At 37.9% G+C, this 23919-nt stretch overlaps 1 protein-coding gene across 3 annotated transcripts in view; it reads left to right on the plus strand.

Annotated features, from left to right (window-relative positions):
• Positions 1-23919, plus strand: part of LOC131438203 (uncharacterized) — a 193665-nt gene that overhangs the window by 158546 nt on the left and 11200 nt on the right. For all 3 annotated transcript variants that reach the window (XM_058608059.1, XM_058608058.1, XM_058608060.1), the window contains exons 3-6: positions 11755-11957; positions 12030-12444; positions 12499-12602; positions 12672-13107. In XM_058608059.1, coding sequence (XP_058464042.1) covers positions 11755-11957; positions 12030-12444; positions 12499-12602; positions 12672-13107 — 1158 coding nt within the window. The remainder of the gene's footprint in view (positions 1-11754; positions 11958-12029; positions 12445-12498; positions 12603-12671; positions 13108-23919) is intronic.

Raw genomic sequence — 23919 nt, forward strand, 5'->3', positions numbered from 1 at the left:
AGGTTTACCAACGGAGTAACCAAAATAAAATGAATGGTTAATGATTCTTGAAGAAGAGTATAATAATACATCAAAACCAAATGGGAATAGTTTTTTCGCATTTCCATTTGAGGGCAACAAATGGCGTTCCTTTTGAGTTTATCTAAGTATACTCAAACCCATTGTAGCTATCATTTAACTCATATTAATAAGATATCCAGCTCTCACATTTAACGAACAAATCATTGGCAACATCTTTCTCACCGAGCATGGCGTCTTCAAGCGAATCCGCATCGAATCTCATACATAGAAGTAGGGGAGAGAAATTTCAAATTCGTGCGCGTCAAAATAGCAGCACAGCACAATTGACATGATATGTTGAATGTGATGCCGTGCGATGGCGTTGCTGGACTGAAGATAAATTTCGCTCCAAGCTGACAGGGTCTGCTTGCACGCTAACTCAATCCTATCGTTATTTGAAACGTCAATGTCAATCGAGTTGATCGAACGAACTGACGAGTGAGAATAGATTACTCAGCCCATCAGAGATGTAATATCACTCCCGAGAGAAAAAATCAAACGGGTGAGCACATCCTCTGGAGTTAATGCGGTAGTAGGGAAATTCCGGTAAAAGATCTCTGTGGTCTATAAGAGACATTTGTAATCGTTAGAAAACAAATTAGAACATTTTACAAAATTGAAATGAACAATTCAGTAAATGACAGTAGTGAGCATCTAATCTCCACCACGGATACAAATCCATTGTCGGTACCATGATTAAGAAATCATGAAAATCCATCCTATTACTGATCATTTTGTTCATAATAAATTATGAAAATGCTGAAACGTGAGAAGACATGTTTCATGATTTTCATAATTTCTTAATCATGCTACCGGCAATGGAGTTTTATCCGGGAACATATAGCAAACTTTAACTTTACTATATTTTAAAATCACTTTACTTCCTGTAATATAACATGTACAACGAAAAATCGGATTTTCATTCAGTATTTGAAACGTAAGGTATACTGTCCGGGTCTGATGAAGAATATTATATAATTTGACTTAGCACTGAAAACAATGACAGCCTAAATGTTGAGCTTTTTTGTTTTTATTCGATTTTGGCACGGAAAAAAGCTGAAGCTAAGAATCTTTCTCGAATTATAAGAATAACCAGAAAAAACGAGAACCAACATTCTTAATTCGATTGCTCAATCTCACTAGTGATCGTCGGTGGCACATGGAACCGTAATTAATCAATTTACATGCATTACCACGCGAATTTCTCGCTATACACAATCCCAGACTAGCTTGGCTGGAAGTTTACCAAAAAAATCAACTGTAGAAGTTTGCCCAAAAGAAACCAACTAATTTACGATTCAGAATTCGTACTTGTTCTAAATCAAACAAAAGTCCCTTCCCAGAAACGACTTCCTTTGTTCCTGACGTCAGATGACTGATTAAAACCCAACGCAAGCCGGTGTCCGATTCAATCCAACAAGGTAGAACGCTGGACCCATGTCCGGGTTGGGAAGCCGGCATTTGCCATGACTTTGGACACCGTTTTGTGCAGGAAAGACCGCATGTGAATGCGCTGTTTCCAGTCGATACCAGAGTCTAATCGTAACTCCGACAGTTCGAAGTTCGATCAGAGGTTTGTGATCAAAATTTTGCCAAGCCCGAAAAGATAGTACGGAAACGATTATACATATATATGTAACTACCGAGGTAACCAAACTGGTAGCCCAAAATGGAGAAAAGAATACATCGAGTGACCGAAGAACATAAGAAATTTGGGGAGTTTTGGCGTTGTACGTTAAAGCCGAAACTGATTGAATTGCAAATTCGGTGACTTAATCAAATGTGCCCGTACTACATGGCTGACTAACCAATCAGAAATAAATCACAACTGATGACGCTACTGTGTGACGACAATCAGCAGACATTGTGACTTCAACTATACCCAACGTTTTTCTCTAGTTCAATTCTGGCATTTGGAACAGAGGTTCGTGGCAGCTGACTTTCAGAATCGATTTTGTAACTAATGCACCGAGAACCAAGTATCTGATACCGTTAGACTTCATTGCATAGGCTATACTCGGTGATTCATCAAAAGATGAATCACCGACCGTTTTCGATTTGTAATCAAATATTTCTTTACTGCCGTGAAATATCAAACCACTTCCAGGTCGACCGGAACTGTGCTGTGGGGACTTGATTATAATGATGATGATGTTGATTATAATGATAGTGATGAATCTAGCGTGATTCTAATGCGATAGAACATGAAGGCCATTACCCATGAGAAAACATATTTTACGATGGGCCCTTACAATCAGGTTTGATAGTTTAGATACTAATCTCATATATATTCATATATTCGAACCTCGATCTGGAAGGACTGATACTAATCTTCACAACATTTGCTCTGCGAAGTCTATCGACGGGGTTTACTATTTCTAAACGCTTGCTTTTACCAATTCCTGGTGTTTTCGGTGATTGTTTAAATTTGTTAGCTACCTTTATATCAGAGGTGGAAATAAGCCCATTTTGCGCACGATAATGTGAATCAAGATTTCTGATTGTGAATCAAAAAACCGAACACCGTGAATTAAACAATTGGCTAACAAAACTAAAATTGAGATTATTTTTTTAAATTGTGGGAATTGTATATTACACAGAGCAATAGCAGACCTTATGCGCTCTTTTTATTGCACTGAGACAAATTTGTTCTCATTCTCAGAAGAAAATCATGCGCAGGCGAAGAGCTGCTCTCACGAAAACTCGTTCGCGCATTTGTGTACCGTGGAAGAAATGAATGTACAACGCTTCATTCGCTCTCGGCGCATTTAGCCAATAACAAGGTGCAGGTCAGTTTAATAACATTTATACAATTTTGTAAGAATATTAAACCCTACATTTTTGGCAGTGTTTTTTGAAACTTGTTTAATTACTTTGTTTGGCGTACGGCACAATTGTAAATTAGCGGGAAAAAGTATCTATGAGTATTCAATCATTCTAAAACTTTTTTATCTACTTCTTAAAAATCCTTGTGCGATCTTGTTCAACATCACCATAAGATTTATTTAAAATTGTTTGCGTGGTCATACATAAAAACTATTCAAATACGATCTAGAATTAAATATAGTAATCTCGTTAGTAACTTCAATTATATTAAACTACTTTTCGAACCTGATAATATCGATAATCGGTGTAATTTTTTACACTTGAATGAAATTCCGAAACATATTTTAATAGACGTATATTATCGAACTTAATCGTGAAATATTAAATTATTAAACAATAAGATTAAAATGAAAGATTCATCATCAACATCCAGTACACAAAAAATCTTTTGGATTTCAAACAACATGTAGGTTGAATAGTGGGTTGCAAGAGCATACGTTTAATCATACAACAAACGACTTTGAACCTGTTAGATAAAATACATAACATTCAAAATGTGGAATAAATCCCGCAGCCGAGGGAAAAACGTAGAAATTTTCCATGCAAAAATCAACACATTTGCTCTGAAAGTACCGGCTAAGGTTTTATCCGGTTATCCTATTCGAAGTTTTTCCCGGTTGTTGCACTAAAAATGACTTTAAACGTTTTCTGCTCTGAAAAGTTCTAGTCCGGTTCTGGCACACAACATATCAATTCGGTTTTCGTATTCAAAACTTCGGCGATTTTCACGAACTTAGATTCAAAGTTTGGATGGTGCGTTTGAATTTGTTGTAGCAAAATTACTTCTGTGAATGATATTCAAGCTAAATATGGTAGCTGCATAGCACGCACAATGATTGGACATGTTTTTCTTATTATTATAATTATTATTCATCGCAACATGCATTAGCTGCTTTTTATGATATTACTCCACTACGACGGTATTGCCGTATAAATTTCAAACACATCACGACACATGGAATTTCGATGCGACCCACGAAATAAACTCACCCCACGAGCCCAAAATCATTGATATCGGATAATCCATATCCGATAGAATTTAGTGATAATCAGCTTTGACGTTTACGTCACTTATACCATTATATCATTGGAGTGACAGCCATTTGAACTTCAAACCTGTTTGATGAACACAGAGTAGCATTAGAACGTGCCTAGCTTTGTTGAAATGTTGATTCTGAATCAGACAGTGATACTGATAACGGTGAAGACATTTTTAAATTCTAAGTAAAACCAAAATTTATCTTATCAAAACTAATTTGTTTCAAAAATATGTCATATGGAAAGATAATACAGACTATTTTCATTTACTGTGAATCAAAAAATTGGTTTATTTCCACCCCTGCTTTATATTATGTTTTTATAAATGCTTACTGATTAAGAGAAAAGAGTATTATTCGATTTCCACCCGAGTTATATGCATTCTTCCTACTTAACTCAGTAAAGATATGCAAATATGGCAGTCAAGGCCACCGGGAGAGGAGGGGGAAGGGGACTTTTCAGGGGGCCCGGAAATTCGAAGACTCAAAATTGTTTTTGCCTTTCTCATATAGAGAGGATATACAAAAGGGTGGGACAAAATATGGATTCAGTTCCACTAAACTTTTCGTGTTCCTTTTGGGTCCCATAAACACCATGCAAAATTTTAGCTTGATCGGAGAAACTATATTTTCGCACTCGAGGTTTAAAGTTTGTATGGGATTTAGTATGGAGAAATTCACTTTTTACTAAAAAAAATCGGCTGGAGATCAACCTATGAAGTCTAAAAATTACTTTCTTTTATTATGCTATAACGGTTGATCTGAGTTGTTCGATATCTTGACGATAGTTACTCAACTTAGAATGAAGAGCCTTTTTAAATGACAAACCATGCTCCAAACCTTACTGTAAAGACACAAATATTTATGTAAATTATGTTTTTGTTTGCATAAAATAGTATCGTCTGTATCTTCTAAACTATAAGAGATATAGAGTTTATATATTCGGCAAAGTTATTGGATTTGAGTTTCTCTAAAATATTGTAGAAGACTCCAAAGACTTATTTCTTCTAATTAATAAGTTAGACTTTTTTTAGTCTTTCCAGCGAGTTTTAGAACATGGTTTGTCACTTAGAAAAAATACTAGTACTCAAATGAAAAAAATTTGTGAAGACATCAAACAACTCAAATCAACCGTTATAACATAATAAAAGAAAGCAAAATCATATTACCACCACTAGCAGCAGTGATGTTAGATATATTAAGGTATGAGCTATTATTCGGACATTGTGTCGGTTTTCCTTTGATAACTTTTTCTACGTTTGTCGGATTGTTTTGCGGTTTTCAAAGCTTTTCCTCCTCGATAAATTTCCTACGAAAATTACACATGCACTGATTTTTAGAGTTTATAAGTTGATCTCCAGCCGTTTTTTTTGTCAAAAGTAAATTTCTCCATACTAAATCCCATACAAACTGTGTGTGTGTGTGAAAAATATTGTCACTCACTTTTCTCGGAGATAGCTTAACCGACATTCATAAACTTAGATTCAAATGAAGGGTCTTATGGTCCCATACAAAGTTCCTGAATTTCATTTGGATCCGACTTCCGATTCCGGAATTACAGGGTGAATTGCGCCAAAGATGAGAAACTAATGTCACGTACTTTTCTCGGAGATGGCTGAATCGATTTCTTTAAATTAGATTCAAATGAAAGGTCTCACGGTCCCATATAAAGTTCCTGAAAATCATTTGAATCCAACTTCTGGTTCCATAATTACATGATGATATGCACTAAAAATGTGAAATAATGTCACTAACTTTTCTCGAAGACTGCTGAACTGATTTCCACAAACTTAAATTCAAATGAAAGGTCTTGGGAATATTCCAATTTTCATTCATTTTCATTGCCAGTATCAAGAATCATGAGCTCCCTTTTTACATATGCTATATTTCTATATTTCTTTTCTTATATTTCTAGTTTGCAGACCATGAGAGTCTGTAACCAAATAAACCATTGATAATCCCATAAAAGATCTGCTGAATTTTATTCAAATCCGACTACTGGTACATTTTTTCTAAAATTCAAATCTTCATGGAAATTCGTAAATAAATTTGTAGGTCATATTAGTAAGGAGTGTATCGATAAGTAGTTAGCAACATTCAAACAGTTATTACTCTGAAATGGCTTAATTTTTTGCATCATGTTTTGCGGTGACATGTTTGTTAACATGTCAATAACAGCTCGATTGGCTTCGGTACGGTATATCGTTTCAATGATGAGTTGAATTGATCCGGAAACGCGAAAGAAAATTCTGCACACTTGGTGCTCAGAAAGTGGTGTCACGTACAACGAAATTGCAAAACGGGTGAAAGTGCACCACACCAGTGTCAAAAATATTATCGAGAAGTTGAAGGAATGAAGGAATTGCCCCGATCCGGTAGGAAAACGGGTCCCAGCCAGCCCGGCCGGACTTAAAAGTGGTTGAGTACATCAGGAAAAACCCAATCGACGTCGACGCGGGATTTGGCCAAGCAGTTCCACACCAGCATCGGGATGATTTAACGGGTCGAAGTTCGGAACTCCCTGAAAACGTACAAGAAACAGAAGGTGCCGAAAAAGTCTCTGGTACAGCAAGTTCAGGCCAAAACAAGAGCGCGAAAACTGTATAACCGCATTCTACAGAATAAAGACGGACGCATCCTGATCAACGACGAAACTTACGCCAAGGAAGACTCTCGAGTGCTGTCCGGACCGCAATATCATACAAAATCGGTGTACCAGGACCTGAACAACGCTGACACCACGGTGGCGATGGAAAAGTTTGAGCAGAAGGTGTTGGTCTGGCAATTTGTACCTGTGGTTTGCGGTAGTCGATTTTCTTCACGACGGGCACAATTAACGCCAAGGTGTACGAGGAAGAATGTTTGAAGAAGAGAATGCTGCCACTGTACAGAAAACACAAGGCTCCCTCTCTTTTCTGATCAGATTTGGCTTCAGCCCACTACGCCAACTCCGTTATACAGGGGTTGTCAAAAAATAATGTACAATTCATGGAAAAGGACATCAACCCACCGAACTGCTCGGATCTTCGGCCAATTGAAAGGTATTGGGCAATTGTCAAGCGGCACTTCCGGAAGGAAGGTACAGTGTCCCAAAACATGCAGGAGTTAAAAAAACTGGACAGCTGCCACCAGGATAGTCACAAAAGTAACTGTGCAGAATTTAATGAAGAATGTTAAGTCCAAAGTGCGAGCGTTTCACAGAAACTAGGATTTTCGTCAATATAATCAGTGAAATGCATAAAAATGTAATTTTTCTACAATATATCGAAAACTGATGTCAAAATATGTTTTTTTTTTTTGCTTTTTTATTCAATAATCAATGTTGCTAACTACTTTTCGATACACTCCTTATATGGTTGATTGCGCCGAAATTCCCTATGCCGATATCGAGCTTTCGGTTCCGGAAGAATCGGCAATAATAGTCAAATGTGATAAAATGAAGCACACTTCACTTTCTCACATTTGGTTGAATAGGTTTTCACTAACTTAAATTCAAATGTAGAGTATCAATGTAGCAGTATCATGCAACAGAAATCTTCATAACTATTTTATGAACTTTTTTAAATTGTAATATTTCGGGGAATTTCTGCTGTGATATACAAGAGAAAATGAAAATGAGAAAGACATCATTATACCACTAGGTGGATTAAACAGGTTTTTTCATTCTTCATAACAAAACAAAATACCAACAATCGAAACAAATTTGGCTTGCAAATTATTTTGTTCAAGGGGCGAGTAGGGGCTAACACTTTTGAAAACTCATTTATTTTTTTCGTTTTATTTTCTTATAATAAACATTTGAAGAATATTTTGTGAAATTTTCAGGCCTATCGGAACAAAACTCAGCAAGTTATGGGCCTTTATCTTCGCTTATCTCATACTGCGAAGAAGTAAGAGCTCGGCACACGGACTCAAGATTTCAGTTTCGATCGACTTAAAAACTCGACAAAACATTCTTCAAATGTTTCAGTATAACAAATTATAAAAGAAAAGGTATATTGTTTTGAAAATGATAGACCTTAGGGCTCCCTTGAGTAATAAATTGTTTCCATTGATTTTATAGACAAAAAACTTTAAATGCGTTTTTTTTTTGAAAGCAGGTTTTGAAAGTCCGTGTCCATCGTCATTCAAAAACTACTGTCCCAATTTTTTTCAAATTTTGCACACACATTTTACATGTAAAAAACCAGACCCCAACGTTTTCCTTTCCGTTGTTTGTTACTTTGGGGAGGTTTAACAGCTACAAAATGGCGGATTTTTTGTGCAAAATCGTTGTTTTAAATTTTAGCAACGACCAAAAAATTAAAAAATCAAACAGAAACGTTGGTGTCTAGAAAAATATCTACTCTATCTGTGCTGCTTTGATTTGTTGATTTCTGATTAGTCTGCGCTTGGATACAATGGACACCTCAAACCATGATTTTTAAGAAGGATTCTCACCTCTTCACCGACTTATTTCCACGAAAAAATTACAAAATGTTGTTCGAACGATGCTTTGTATTGTGCGAAGCGTTCGATCATATTTTGTTGAACGATAGCCATGAAAAAAAATTCGCAATAATTATGTTTTTTTAATCGTTTAGACCCTATCACTGAGTTTTTCAAAATTGTTCGTTCCATGCAATTCTAAGACTTTTGGCACCAAAAAATTTTTTTCGATTTCGGTGTTTTTTCAAGATCGAAAATGTCATGTCCGCTCAATATTTCGACAACTGAAATAAATATTGGAAATGTAGTAGAGATATTATCATACTTTTTTTGCTATAATCCCCATAAATCATCTCCCTAATCGAATACATTAAGGGGTTACTTACCTGTGAGAGTAGAGAAGCCTATATTTTTCGATTAATCTTGGAAATGTCTCCTAGATTATTTTATTGCGATGAATGTGAAAGCATCAAATAGTACATACTTTGTATTGTTATATTGTAGTTATGATCATATGTGGAAAATTATAGATTCTACAGCCCCTGCCCCAAAACGATTTTTTTTGCTGTCATTTACGGTGAGTACGATATCTAAAAAAAAAGAATCGATTATTTCCAAATTTTGGGGCGACTTTTTTAAATGTTATCGCTAGTTCAAGAACGAAGGATTTCGGCGATAAGTGAGAAATGCAAATTCATGAGCATTTTTGCTTTTCTCATATAACGAGGTCCGAAGGGGCGACTCATTCGACTCAGCTTGTCGAGATCACAAAATGTCTGTGTCTGTATATATGTATACGTGCGTATGTGTGTATGTTACGTTTTTTTTTACACCAACTTTTCTTCGGTATGGCTGGACCGATTTTCACAAACTTAGATGAAAGATCTTGCGGTCCCATATAAAAGTCCTGAATTTTGTTTGGATCTGACCTCTGATTCCGGAATTATGGGGTAAAATGTACAACAAAATGAATGCATGTGTACTAACTTTTCTCACTCCCCCGGCGAATGAACATTAATGGTTAAAACCGGGGTGAAATAAAATAACATTATTAATAATGTTAAAACCGTTATAAGGGTTAGATTCTAGCGGTAAACGAGTTACGATGCGTTACTTTTAAGAAAGTGATATGTGTTACGAAGTGTTATATACGTCGCTCTTTTGTAAGTTATAGGTATAACGGAGCCTTACATTTAAGTAAGTTATAAACGTTACGAAGCGTTACATGGGTTACTTTTATGTATGTTATAGACATTACGAAGCGTCACATGTTTTACTTTTTTATAAATAATAGGCGTTACGAAGCGTTGCATGTGTTACTTTTCTGTAAGTTGAAATCGTTACGAAGCGTTACATGCGTTACTTGTGAATGGCGTTATTTTTTGTGAATCATAGGCGTTACTAAGCGTAACTTTTTAGAAAATTATAGGCGTTACGAATCGTTACGCAGTGTTACTATTTTGTAAGTTAAAAGCACTACGAAGCGTTACATACGTTACATGTTTATGAATTATAGGCGTTACGAAACTTTACATGCGTTACTTTTTTGTAAGTTATGTACGTTACGAAGCGTTACTTTTTCGAAAGTTATAGGCGTTACATGAGTTACTTTTTTGTAAGTTAAAAACGATACGAAGCGTTACATGCTTCACTTTTTCGAGGGTTATAGGCTTTATGAAGCGTTGTAAGTTATAGGCGTTACGAGGCATTACATGAGTTACTATTTAGTAAGTTATTGGCGTTACGAAGTGTTACATGTCTTACTTTTTTTTGAGTCATAGGCGTTATGAAGCGTTACCTGCGTTACTTTTTGTGAGTTTTAAATGTTACGAAGCGTTACATGAGTAACTGTTTTATGAGTCATCGGCATTACGTTACGCGTTTTATGAATTTCTTTTTCGTAAGTTAACTGCGTTACGAAGTGTTACATGCGTTACTTTTTGTAAGTTATCGACATGCGTTACTTTTTTGTGTGCTGGCGTTATGAAGAAAAACAAGTGTTACTCTTTTGTAAGCTACAAGCGTTCCATGCGCTACTTTTTGTGAGCTATAGGCGTTACATGCGTTACTTTTTGAGTTATAGACGTTTGCAATACAAGAATTAGAAGAGGGCAAGTTTAAAGTTTCTGCTGAAAACACCAGTGAAAGGCACTCCGCGAATTGGGTACATTAATAATCTCCAGTAACATTATTTTTTTAACTAAGGGCCTCTCCCGAAACGAAATTCTACGTACGGGCCTAACGCCGATTATGTGACATAAATACTGAAGCATGCTTTTGAGAACTACTCGAATCAATCTGAATAAATTGGTGTGCCTTAAAGCAATTATCTCAATAAAAAGGTAAAACATATTTTAATGAGACTGTCTTGACTTTACTACTTTTACTTTTTTGTGTCCTATGACTATGACAGAGAAAGGTATTATCACTCCACTAGGTGGATTAAGAATAGATTTTTAAAACTATTCTTCAGCACAAAAAAAAAACTTACGAATCGTTACATTTGTTACTCAGAAAATTGCTAATATTAATATCTCTATGGTGTTGAAGAATGAAGTAAAATAACATATAGTTTTTTTAGCGTTTTATCCTCCGAATAGTGGTTAAAAAAATTGCAGATACTTTCTAAACTAGAAAATCAATCCACATGGATATGAGCAAAGGATAAGTTCGAATCTCCGCCAGCCAAGAAACTCTCAAAGCGCTCTCCACATGTCCGCAAATAAATTAACGATTGCTTCCGCTAACCAAGGGGCGGCAACAAAAGTCCAGCATAGTTTATAATCATAATTTATCATTTTCCGTGCGAACAAACTACAGCATGTGAACTAGCCTACATATAAACAGCGGGCTCAGAGCACCGGCTCGGAAGTTAAACCAGCAGCGGAGTGTTTACCTTCCCTCTGCTAAGCTCACCATGTGAGCGAACATAGGCGGAAGGGTAGTTCGGGGGCTTTAACGCGACGTGATTATCCTTTCCACCAAACGGTGCAGCGGTGCATGCGGTTTGTGCTTGTATAGGTCTAGCTACCACCTATTCATGAAAACAAGCTCTAAGTACTACAAAACGATAATTTGATGTGACTGCTTGTGGCGGCAGAGACCATACAAACAGGGAAAAAATCTAACCCCTAGAACACTTAGGGGTATCGCAAGATTAATGTCATGTGATAAATAGCAATTTCCTGAGAGCTTCTCTGCCGTGGTGCAGCAAGTCCCATAATGATGATCACTTCTCTTTTGACTAGCGGAACTACGAGGAAACCACCTCTAGAACAAGTGGTTCATCTCATTAATTTTTCTGTTGTTTTAAGTCTGTTTTTTTTTCTCTATCACTTCACAGGAGAAATTGCTCAGCAAACTAGAGGAGAGTGAACTGGAGCCGCCCACATCACAGGAGGATGAATGTGTTATCTGTATTAACGCCAGAGCCACTATGCAAACGTCACCCTGCGGGCACCGAGTGGTCTGCAGACGTTGCTTCGTCAAAACGATTCAGAGTGCCGTTGCCCAACGCCTCCTGCCGTTGCGATGCGTCATCTGTCGGTAAGTATCTTAGTATAGGTGAGTAGTAAGGTCGTAGCGAATGAAAACTTTTTACTTTTTCGCCCAAAAAAGTGCTCGGATCAACAAGCTCACATCGGGATCCACCTCTTGGCGGTTGCAAGGCTCCTCTAGCAGCTATTCAATGGCAAGTAAAAGCTGGAGTGTCCCCGGATCGGCCAGTTCGTACAGCGTTGATGATCCCCGGGTTACCCAATCGGCCAGTCTATACTCGATGAGCTCTGGTTCATCCTGTATGTCAGGCATCTCGAATCTTTCTAGTTGCTCTGGCACTTCCGGTATATCTTCATCTTCCTCGAATAGCGGTACCGGCGATCCGCATCATCATCACCACCATCATAACCCTCAATCAAATCTGGGCCACCATCACAAGCATAGCAATGGTACATGTTCCAGTGGTTGTCTAGGAGCGATTCCCCGGAATCCTTCCTACCAACATCACCACAAGAAAGGACAATATTACTCTAAGGTACCGGCTCGAACGTCCGACATATGTTTGTTCTAATTTACCGTTTCTTGCCAGAACCGATTCCCGGAGATGCCAAACCGTTTGCCACCAATTATCGAATTTAAAAGTCCGACTAGACATCGAACTCCTTCTCCTGCCAACCCGGGTGCAAGGTTCAAGTGAGTCAACTTTGCGGTTTTGCAAAAGATGTTGGAGCGGAAAAATAAGCTAACCCCAACTTGTTTCAGATACTACACCCAACCGGGAAAGCCTGCCAACGCGGTTGTCGAATCGATACCACTGCTGAGCATTGAGAAATCTTCCAAACCGGGACCGTCGAAGTTGGGTCTGAATGGCAAAATTGCTCCAACTGCTTCCAAGTCGCCAATTAATAAAACCAACATGGCAACCGGAAAGCCGGTTACCACCTCCCTAATAACGGCCATCAGAACTCCTCCTAGGACACGAGTAGTTCCAGCAGGGACCACCACAGCTTCCACTAGCAATCATTCCAGCAGCGTTAGCAGTAACATTAAAAGCAATTGCTTCATCAGTAGCAAAACCAACAATAACTTCGGCAACTCCAAGCAGGATGAGAAATATGACAATAAAAAGAACGAAACAATCGAGAAGAATAAGAAAGAGGAAAAACTGAAACTCAAGGCGGAAAAGGACGCACGCAAGGTACACTAACATCAGATGGGTTCTCATACTTAAGTAGTTGACGTTAAAATTTTAATTTCACTATATCCTTCATGAACAACTATAAAACACAGAACTTTTTTTTGTTGTTGTTGTGGGTTTATAAACTTGGTCATATAAATAACGAATTTCACGCTAAATCGTATTCGGAGATGGGGTCATTCTCTCAGATTTTGAACATGTAGACTTTGTCATAAAAACTTCTTTGCACACATTGTTTTTCCAAAATTGATCTTGGCTGTCTTTTGGAAAGAGCCAAACATTTTTTTTACCATTTTTGCCTTTCTCATATAGAAAGGCTATGCAATCACTGTGAAAATCGACTTTTTAACCGAGGCCCGGAGAGCAGAATGTCATATACCATTCGATTCAGCTCGACGAACTGAGCAAATGTATATGTGTCCGTGTGTTTGTGTGTATGTAACAAAAATATGCACTCACTTTTCTCAGAGATGGCTGAACCGATTTTCAAATGAAAGGTCTCATGGTCCCATAGCCTGCTATTTTTTTTTTTTTTTTTTTTTTTTTTTTCAAATAAAATTTTTATTAGGCTCATATGCTTTAGCTTAACGTGGCCGATTGTCTTGTTGTTAGGGGGAGAGAAAGGGATGCCGTATTACGGGGCGGCATACTCCCCAGTTAGTAAGGGGACATAGGGAGGGTGGGACCTACACAGTATTGAATTGAAATTTGAATACATCATTGGTTTGTGGCATACATCTTTTAGACACATTTTGCGTTCGATGAATCTTCATGTTTTTCAGCTTGTAGCAATGAAGAGATTATTCTGGATTGGGATGCTTCGTTGGTGTGTTCTGACGTTGATGTGACGTTTTTGGGTAGCTTCCAGCAACTCAGTCAGTTCAAGGCAGGTGCATGCTCCGAAGCATCGTTTACACAGGCCATACTTCCAGCAACGTAAAGAAGAGTGCGGTAGAGCTGTAGACGAGAAAGAGATAGGGAGAGCACTAAATTTGAGCATTGATAGTTTTCAAGAAGTTATAGATGAGAGTCATATAAGGAAGATTTCGAGTTGCCAAGACGTCGCGGACTGGTACGAAGGGTGGTATACCTCGGGCCCGAAGGGAACCTATGAGTTGGGACCTGGCATCACAATACTCGACACATGTCCAAACAACATGTTCGATGTCATGATAACCCTCACCGCAAACGCAGACACCACTCTCAGCGAGCCCCACACGACGGAGATGCGCGCTGAACATATAATGATTAGACATGAGCCTTGACATTACACGAATAAAGTCTCGACTCACGTCTAACCCCCGGAACCAAGCTTTCGTCGATACCTGTGGGACTATTGAGTGTAACCATCGTCCCAGAGTTCCACTATTCCATGTATTCTGCCAGCTGGCTAGAGTTTTCTGACGACAGCAACTGAAAAATTCATTGAAGCAGATTGGTCTTTCATAGATATCACCTTCTAGTGCGCCCACCTTGGCTAACGAGTCCGCCCTCTCATTGCCCCGTATGGAACAATGTGAGGGGACCCAAACCAAGGTAATCTGGTATGATTTTGCAGATAAAGCACTCAATTGTTCCCGTATTCTCCCCAGGAAATACGGTGAGTGCTTTCCAGGCTTCACTGTACGGAGAGCCTCAATGGAACTGAGACTGTCCGATACAATGAAGTAGTGATCTGTGGGCAGAGTGTCAATGATCTCAAGGGTATACTGAATTGCAGCTAGTTCTGCGACGTAAACTGAAGCTGGATCACTGAGTTTATAGGAAGCGGTGAAATTTACATTGAATATACCGAAGCCAGTGGACCCGTCTAGATATGATCCGTCAGTGTAAAACATTTTATTACAGTCGACTTCTTTAAATTTATTATTAAAAATTTTTGGGATCTCTTGAGGGCGTACAGGATCCGGGATTCCACGAATTTCCTCTTTCATGGATGTGTCGAAAAACACAGTAGAATTAGAAGTATCCACAAAATGAACACGATTGGGAACAAACGAAGAAGGATTTATATTCTGAGCCATGTAGTCAAAATACAAGGACATAAAACGGGTTTGTGAATTAAGCTCGACGAGCTTTTCAAAGTTTTCTATCACCATCGGATTCAAAATGTCGCATCGGATTAGCAGTCGATATGAGAGATCCCAGAACCTGTTTTTCAACGGTAAGACGCCCGCCAGCACTTCAAGACTCATCGTATGGGTTGATTGCATGCAACCCAAGGCAATACGTAAACAACGATACTGAATTCTTTCCAGTTTAATGAAATGAATATTCGTAGCGGAGCGGAAACAGAAACATCCATATTCCATTACTGACAATATCGTCGTTTTGTACAACCTGATCAGGTCTCCTGGGTGAGAGCCCCACCAAGTTCCGGTTATTGTACGAAGGAAATTGATTCTCTGTAGGCATTTTCGTTTCAAATACCTAATGTGACATCCCCAGGTACCTTTGGAATCGAACCAGACCCCGAGATATTTAAATGTGAAAACCTGAGCTATTGTTTCACCCCCTAGTTGAAGCTGTAATTGCGCAGGTTCTCGCTTCCTTGAAAATACAACCAGCTCAGTTTTCTCCGTAGAGAACTCGATACCCATTTGAAAAGCCCATGTCGACAAGTTGTCGAGGGTATCTTGCAATGGTCCTTGGAGATCGGCAGCTTTGGGTCCTATAATAGACACAACACTGTCGTCGGCAAGTTGTCTTAGCGTGCAAGATGTGTTGATACATTCATCAATGTTATTTACGTAAAAGTTGTATAAAAGGGGGCTTAAGCATGAGCCCTGAGGAAGACCCATGTAACTGAATCGCTTTGTCGTCAATTCACCATGCTCAAAATGCATGTGTTTCTCGGACAATAGATTATATAAAAAGTTGTTCAAAACTGGTGAAAGACCATGCTGATGCAACTTCTCAGATAGAACGTTAATGGAAACTGAATCGAATGCCCCCTTGATGTCGAGGAAAACTGATGCCATTTGTTCTTTACGAGCAAATGCCATTTGAATTTCTGTTGAGAGCAACGCTAGACAATCGTTCGTTCCTTTGCCCCTGCGGAACCCAAATTGTGTACCTGAAAGCAATCCATTTGTTTCGACCCAATTGTCTAGACGGAAGAGAATCATTTTCTCCAACAATTTCCGGATACAGGAAAGCATAGCAATCGGCCGATACGAATTGTGATCGGAGGCTGGTTTTCCAGGTTTTTGAATAGTAATAACTCTCACTTCTCTCCATTCGTGTGGGACAATATTACCCTCGAGGAACTTGTTGAATAAATTCAACAAGCGCCTTTTGGCAGAGTCGGGCAGATTTTTCAACAAGTTGAATTTAATTCTGTCTAACCCCGGGGCTCTATTGTTACACGACAAGAGCGCAAGTGAGAACTCTACCATCGAAAACGGTGTTTCGTTTGTATTCAATGTCGCGACGCGGGATATCTTCTGTTCCGGAACAGAATCAGGACATACTTTCTTAGCGAAATCAAATATCCAGCGGTTAGAATATTCCTCGCTTTCGTTCGCGTGATTTCGATTGCGCATGCGACGGGCCGTATTCCAAAGAGTGCTCATTGCTGTTTCTCTCGTTAATCCGTCAACAAACCTTCGCCAGTAACCGCGTTTCTTAGCTTTAATAAGACTTTTCATTTGAAATTCTAACGCCGCGTATTTCCGATAATTATCTGGAGTTCCGTTCTTTCTAAACGAGATGAAGGCTGAAGCTTTTTTCGTTTTCAGCTCTGAGCACTCTTTGTCCCACCATGGGTTGGGAGAACGCATACTAGTTTGCGCGCTAGGTACTCGTTTCGTCTGAGCTTGAATTGCGGTGTCAAGAATCAAGCCAGCCAAAAATGTATACTCTTCCTCCGGAGGAAGCTCCTGTGATGTTTCTAGTTTCTCAGATATCGAGCTCGCGTAACGTTTCCAATCAATGTTTCGTGTGAAATCGTACGAAACATTGATTGTTTCCGATGGTCTTCCACGGTTGGTGATAGAAACTATGATCGGCAAGTGATCGCTACCGTGAGGATCACAGATTACCTTCCACTTGCAATCTAACTGTAGCGAAGTCGAGCAAAGGGATAAATCCAGCGCACTTGGTTGTGCTGGCGGTCTAGGGTTCCGTGTCATTTCTCCCGTGTTTAGGATTGTCAAATTGAAGTTGTCACACAGATCTTGGATTAACGAAGAACGATTATCATCATATAAGCAGCCCCATCCTGTACCATGCGAGTTAAAGTCCCCTAAAACCAGTCGCGGTGAAGGAAGAAGTTCTATGATGTCTGCAAGCCGACGATGCCCTATCGAGACTCTGGGAGGAATGTAGATAGAAGCTATACATAGATCTTTGCCTTTAATATTAATTTGGCAAGCAACAACTTCAATTCCCGGTGTCGAGGGGAGGTTAATACGATAAAATGAATAGCACTTTTTAATCCCTAAAAGTACCCCTCCATAAGAGTCTTCTCGGTCCAGGCGGATTATGTTAAAATTATGGAAGTCGAGGTTGATGTTAGAAGTAAGCCAAGTTTCACTCAAGGAGAATACATCGCAATTATGAGTATGTATTAAGTGTTTGAAAGAATCAAGTTTTGGGATGATACTTCTGCAATTCCACTGAAGCACAATGATCATATCTTCGATTCTCAGTGGTAAATTATCCATCAAAAGATACGATCGCTGCAAGGAGGGGCCATTGTTCAGTCAACTGTTTTAAAAATGTCCTTACTGTTGGCAGTAGAGCAGTTAGGAAGCTTTTCAGAGGATCAGTAATATTGAAGGCTGTTAATATCCAGTCCACGATATCAGAAAATTTCAATAATCCAGCGTTTGTTGGATTTTCTGGTTGTGCTTTGGGGTCATTCGGGTTTTTTGATGCCCCAGGAAGTGCTGGGTACTCCTTATCATCCCTAAGTTTTTTTAACCCAGGAGGTGTTTGCTTCGGTTTTGAGTCAGCACTTTTTGTTTCCGTTTGGTTCTTTTGTGACGAAGAGGACAGTCTGAGGCCTTTACGAGGAAGCTTGGGAGAAGCCAGATGTTGTCTTTTCCTGCTTCCTTCAACCTGTGTGTAGGAAGGTCCTTCGCCTGGGTCGTCAGAGGTATCCTCTTCAACTGGCAAGATTGCAAACGGGTTCTCAGGGGTCGATGGAGTGGTTCTTTTTAAGATTTCCGCATAAGAACGTTTGGAACGTTCTTTCACGGATCGCTTCAATTTCTCCGCACGCTGTATGTACGTAGGGCACACCGAAAGATCATGAGGATTCTCCCCGCAGTAGCAACACTTTTCCACTGCTCTTCTGCAGAGATCGTCCTCATGGGCCTCTCCGCATTTGCCGCATCGCAGTTTGTTGCAACAATAGGTTGCCGTATGACCTAGCTGTTTGCAGCTTGTACAATGCATTACCCGCGGTACATACAGCCGAACAGGTAGACGAACTCCACTCACTACCAAATAATTTGGAAGTGCAGATCCGGCAAAAGTCACGCGAAATGAGTCCGATTGGTAAAATTTACCATCTATCGATTTGGAGTGCAATTGCTTGCACTCCAAAATTTTCACTGGTTGAAGGTCGGGGTTTTTGAAACGGCCTACCCCGTCCTTCATCAGATCTTCGATTGTCAGACTTTCGTCACGGACCACACCGTCGATCTCCACCACATGAGACGGGACGTACACGCGGTACTCCTTCGTGAACAACTCGTTGGTAGCAATCCCGTTTGCTTGCTTCAGGTCGGACACAACAACGCGTAACTTGTTTGGCGAAACCTTATCTATTGTTTTTATTGCCGAGTAATGTTTTTCCAGGTCCCGAGCAATATTTAAAACTCTGAGAGACTTTAATTTGGGCCGGAAGTATACCACCCACGGACCCCCCGAGCCATCGTCTTGGTAAACTTTTTGGCGGGCAGGCAATATCTTAGAGGGAGATGGAGGCATCGGAGAGGGAGATGGCATCGGAGAGGGAGATGGTATCGGAGGGGGAGATGGTATAGGAGGGGTAGATGGCATCTCGGAATCAAACTCAGCCTCTAAATGTTCTTCGTTCATTCGTTCAGCTTCGCCCTCCTCCGAGACACCCCCACTGTCATCAATATTCATATTTAAAGTGCGGGAGTAAAGAAGTCTCCCGCACTTGAAATGAGAAAGAAAGAAATAAAATGAAAAGAAAATATATAAATAGTAAAAGTTGAAAGAAAAAGTTTGAGAAAATACTTAACAGTATGTCACGGTAAGCTGTTAGGTGAGTTGCTCCTTCACTCCTTCGTTGTGCTTCAGCGTGACCTTGACTCAGGATTTGGCTGCTGCGATGCGGGTAGCAAACAATAGAAATAACTGCTGCCCGAGGATAGCACAATAGCGTCTACTGTTGATACCGATACAAAACCGGTGCACAGACAGAACTCACTTGCGGGGATGCTACTTTTTATCACTTTTATTTAATGCCTATACTACAGCCTCTGCTGTGATAGGCACCTTCGTCTTACCGATGTCGATTGTTAAAAAACGCGTGTGCTCACTTCGAACATTCGGTTACGAATGATAGCCTGCTATTGAATTTCATCCCGATCCGACTTCCGGTCCCGGAGATATAGGATGATATGTACCAAAAAAATGAAAAAAATATACACTCACTTTTTTCAGAGATAGCTGAACCGATTTTCACAAACTAAGATTCAAATAAAAGGTATTATGGTCTCATAGCCTGCTATTGAGTTTCATTTCGATCCAATTTCCGGTTTCACAGTTATAAGGTAATATGTGAAAATTCGAGAAAAAGTTTACACTCAATTATCTCTGTAACAACTTAACCGATTTTCGCAAACTAAGATTCAAATAAAAGGTCTAATAGTTTCCTAAAAATGTGTAAGGCATTTTATCCGGATCCGACTTCCGGTTCCGGAACTAAAGCGTGATAAGTGGAAAATTACAAATTCCATTAGTATTTCTCCTCGAACGATGGTTAAAAACAGATACAAATCCCATAAAACTGTTTGATAAATTCTTCTAGTTCACAGAGCTTGTTAGTTTGTGGGCATAAAAATTTAATTCGGAACTACTGGTCCTCTCTTTTTCCGTTCCGAAAGCACCGAAAGTCGTGAAGAAAAACTCTAAAAAATAAATTCACTTCGATTTCTCTGCGATGCTGGAACCGACTTTCACAAATCTTGATTTGAATTAAAGTTCATACTGTTTTTAAAGCTACTGTGAAATTTCATCCGGATTCGACTTCCGGTTCCGCAGTTACAGGGCGATGAGTGTCAAAGTTTTCAAATCACCATATAGAGTGACAATATATACAACATCGGTACGGGTGGTACGGTGGAAGAAGAAAACACAAATCGAACGATGCGTGCTTTGTTCTATTTCGTACACGCTATGAAGAAAACGAAACTAGTGTGTGATATTGGTAAAATATAGTACTGCGATGGATGAAAGTTTTTGTTATTTAATGATAATTGTGACTGAAAGTATAGAAGAATGTCGATGAATTGAAATTTATTTGGAAAAAATATGCAATTTACACAGCGATGTAGTGATGTCAATAATAATAATAATAATAATAATAATAATAATAATAGTAATAATAATAATAAAAATAAAAATAAAAATAAAAATAATAAGAATAATAATAATAATAATAATAATAATAATAATAATAATAATAATAATAATAATAATAATAATAATAATAATAATAATAATAATAATAATAATAATAATAATAATAATAATAATAATAATAATAATAAAAATAATAATAATAATAATAATAATAATAATAATAATAATAATGATAATAATAATAATATTAATAATAATCCTACTACATGTTTTATGCTGCTGATTCATGCTGTTTAGCTTAACTTACATATGCAGAAGTAACAAAAACGCAGGTTCATTTTGTTTGTTAAATTTCGTTTAATTGGTTTAATCGAAATAGAACATGAGATAGTAGATATGAGTTTAACTACGTCCAAAACTAGGTAGGTCATATTTGTTGGTGGCAAACGAACCTAAACATCATTTCTACGATTTTTTCCAGAATCATCGTTCAACAAAATAAATTCAAATGTTTTGCATGATAAAAAGCATCATTTGAACAACATTTTGTAATTTTCTCGTGGAAAAATATTGAGAAATAAGTCTGTAAAGAGATATTTTTGAGGACGCTTCTAAAAAATCATGATTTGCGGTGTCCACTGTAGCTCAGCGCAGACTAATCAGAAGTGAAATAATGAACGCATCATAGTTAGAAGTTTTTCTAGACCCCAACGTTTCTGTTTGATTTTTTTTTTGTGGTTGTTTAAAGTAGCGGATTTTTTGCCATTTTGTAGCACCATAATATTTTTTTCTTTTATAATTTATTATAATGAAACATTTCAAGAATGTTTTGTCAAGTTTTAAAGTCAATCGAAGTAGAAATCTTGGGCCTGTGCGCCGAGCTCATGTTTCTTCGTAGAACGAGATAGCCATAGATAATGGTCCATAACTTCTAGAGTTTCGTTCCAATAGGCTTGAAAATTTCACAGAATATTCTTGAAATGTTTTACTATAAGACAATATAAAGATAATAATAAGTGATTTTTCAAAAGTTTTAGACCCTACCCGCCCCTTAATTTGGACATTTACCTCTAATCTAGTGTTCATCGAGATTGATCAACCAGTTTAAATCAAGCAAGCATAGCAAAAGTATTTGTTATTTATCATAAGTACTTTTAATAAATTGGATTGAATTGACTTATGATTGAACTTGTAAATCAGAGCACGTCAGCTAGTTTGATGAGTGGATGTCAATGATTATTGTTTGAAGTCTTGGTCACAACTAATCTACTGCGGTTTATCGAAATTCATTTAAAAGTTTACCATATGGTAATCAAACATTACCATAAACATAGCTTTTGAATTGAAATAAACCCGGAAAATACAGCACAATAAAATGGTTCGTCATGTGCTACTTATTTCTAAGCGATGAATGCAGTTTATCAAGAAGTAGATATAGGTTTCAATTAGATTGTAGATTTATGATAAGGAAAACCGAGAAAAAAATATATTCTTTCTTTAACTTTATTATTGAATGATTCTCAATTTCAGTTTTATGCAGATTTCTAAAGTAATAAGCAAAAAAACATAAGTTCTATTAAGTAGATCCGTAAAGAAAGCAAAAATCTGTGAATTCACATCAGGCTTGTCGGAAACACCAATATTCAACGTTACCCAACAACATGCATCAAACATAGCAAACAAATCAGCGGTGACGCTTGCCTCGTACAGAAATCTCTATTTACGAACGAAAGCAAAAACAGACTTTTTGAACGCACTTGACAACGATATATTAGTAATTGAAAGTTCCTAAAATCCTAACAGTAACATTAAAATTCTAGATAGTGTTTCACAATTATTTGTATATTTTTCAAATCTATATCTTTTGATGAGAGAGTTTGGAAATTACATTTTTAATGTCAGCATGATCGGTCGCGCCTCGTACACAATCCTGTAATCTTTTGTTTTGTTTCGTTCAAGAAGCAAAATAATGTTTTTTGAACAATACCACATTATTATTTTTGATACGATAAAATCATCTAAAACAGGGTTTTTATTTAAATAAAACGTGCGTAATTCAGCTAGCAGTGAGATGTTACCTTTTTTATGAATCCACATAGGTTTTTTGCGTGGATATTCGATGTTTTTATTTATTTCAAAGATGCTTCTATTTTTAGTTTATGTTTGTTGATTGCTAAACGAACCAAGTACAATTATACAGATCACCAATTCCGAAAGTACCGAGAATTATGGTAAAAACCATGAAACGGAAGTTCAAATCAAAAGGTCTTAAGCAAAAAACGTAAGAAATCACCAAAACTCGCTGAAGTCTCTTTTTACGCGGGGGATACGTAGCGCGTAACTTCGTAAATTCGCGTAAAAAATCTCAAAACTGAGCATGCATGAAATGTTGAGATCTGGTGTAACAAAAAAACTCGTTATTGTACAAAGGGATTAGTTTTCTCAATTCGATACCAGGACGAATCAAGCGGGTTGTAACATTAAGGGAGTTCAAAAAATTGTGCATTTCACACGTAAGATCTATTCTGTAATTAGATCTTAAATGAATTGTGCAATTTGATTTTTTCGAAAATTGTGTAAAATGACGAAGATTGTATTTTATTTTTGTTTTTTTTTTTTTCAAGTAAGACGCATTAGGTTGTGACGTTCTGTATGATGATGGATTTTTAATAGTTTATTCAGTTTAAAAAAATTGAGTTGTCTACAAAAGTATGAGCCTCGTGCGCGCAAAACAGGTAGAGGCAATCTGAAAATTGAATATGACTGGAATTGAATATGTTCTCTTTTACTTTTGAGAGCTTTAGCATTCTACGTGTCAAGTTCGAATCTTGACTTTGTAAGATTTGATCAATGATTTATTGATTATATTTCGGAAATAATCGGGATCGGAAGTTGTTGATGGAATTAGGCTTGGCTCTGCTCATCCACAGTCTTGCTTTCAAAAACCGCGTAACTTCGAAAATCTGCGTAAAAAAACACATAAAAACCGCGTTAAAAACAGACCTCAGCGTATAGCAAATTAGCAACTTGAACTTGCAGTTTGCCTGTATGTCAGCCCTTTACTTTGCAACCGAAAGTTGGATCCGGATAAAATCGAAGAGTAGATCTTTGGCCTTACAGGGTTACAGAATCGGTATGCACAGTGATTTCATAGCCTTTCTATACTGGAAAGACAAAACGTATTGTATGATTAAAGAAGAACTACACAACAGCCTAATTTTAATGAATAAAAAAATACACAACAAC

Source organism: Malaya genurostris, chromosome 3 (genome assembly GCF_030247185.1).
Source record: "Malaya genurostris strain Urasoe2022 chromosome 3, Malgen_1.1, whole genome shotgun sequence".
Classification (NCBI taxonomy): domain Eukaryota; kingdom Metazoa; phylum Arthropoda; class Insecta; order Diptera; family Culicidae; genus Malaya; species Malaya genurostris.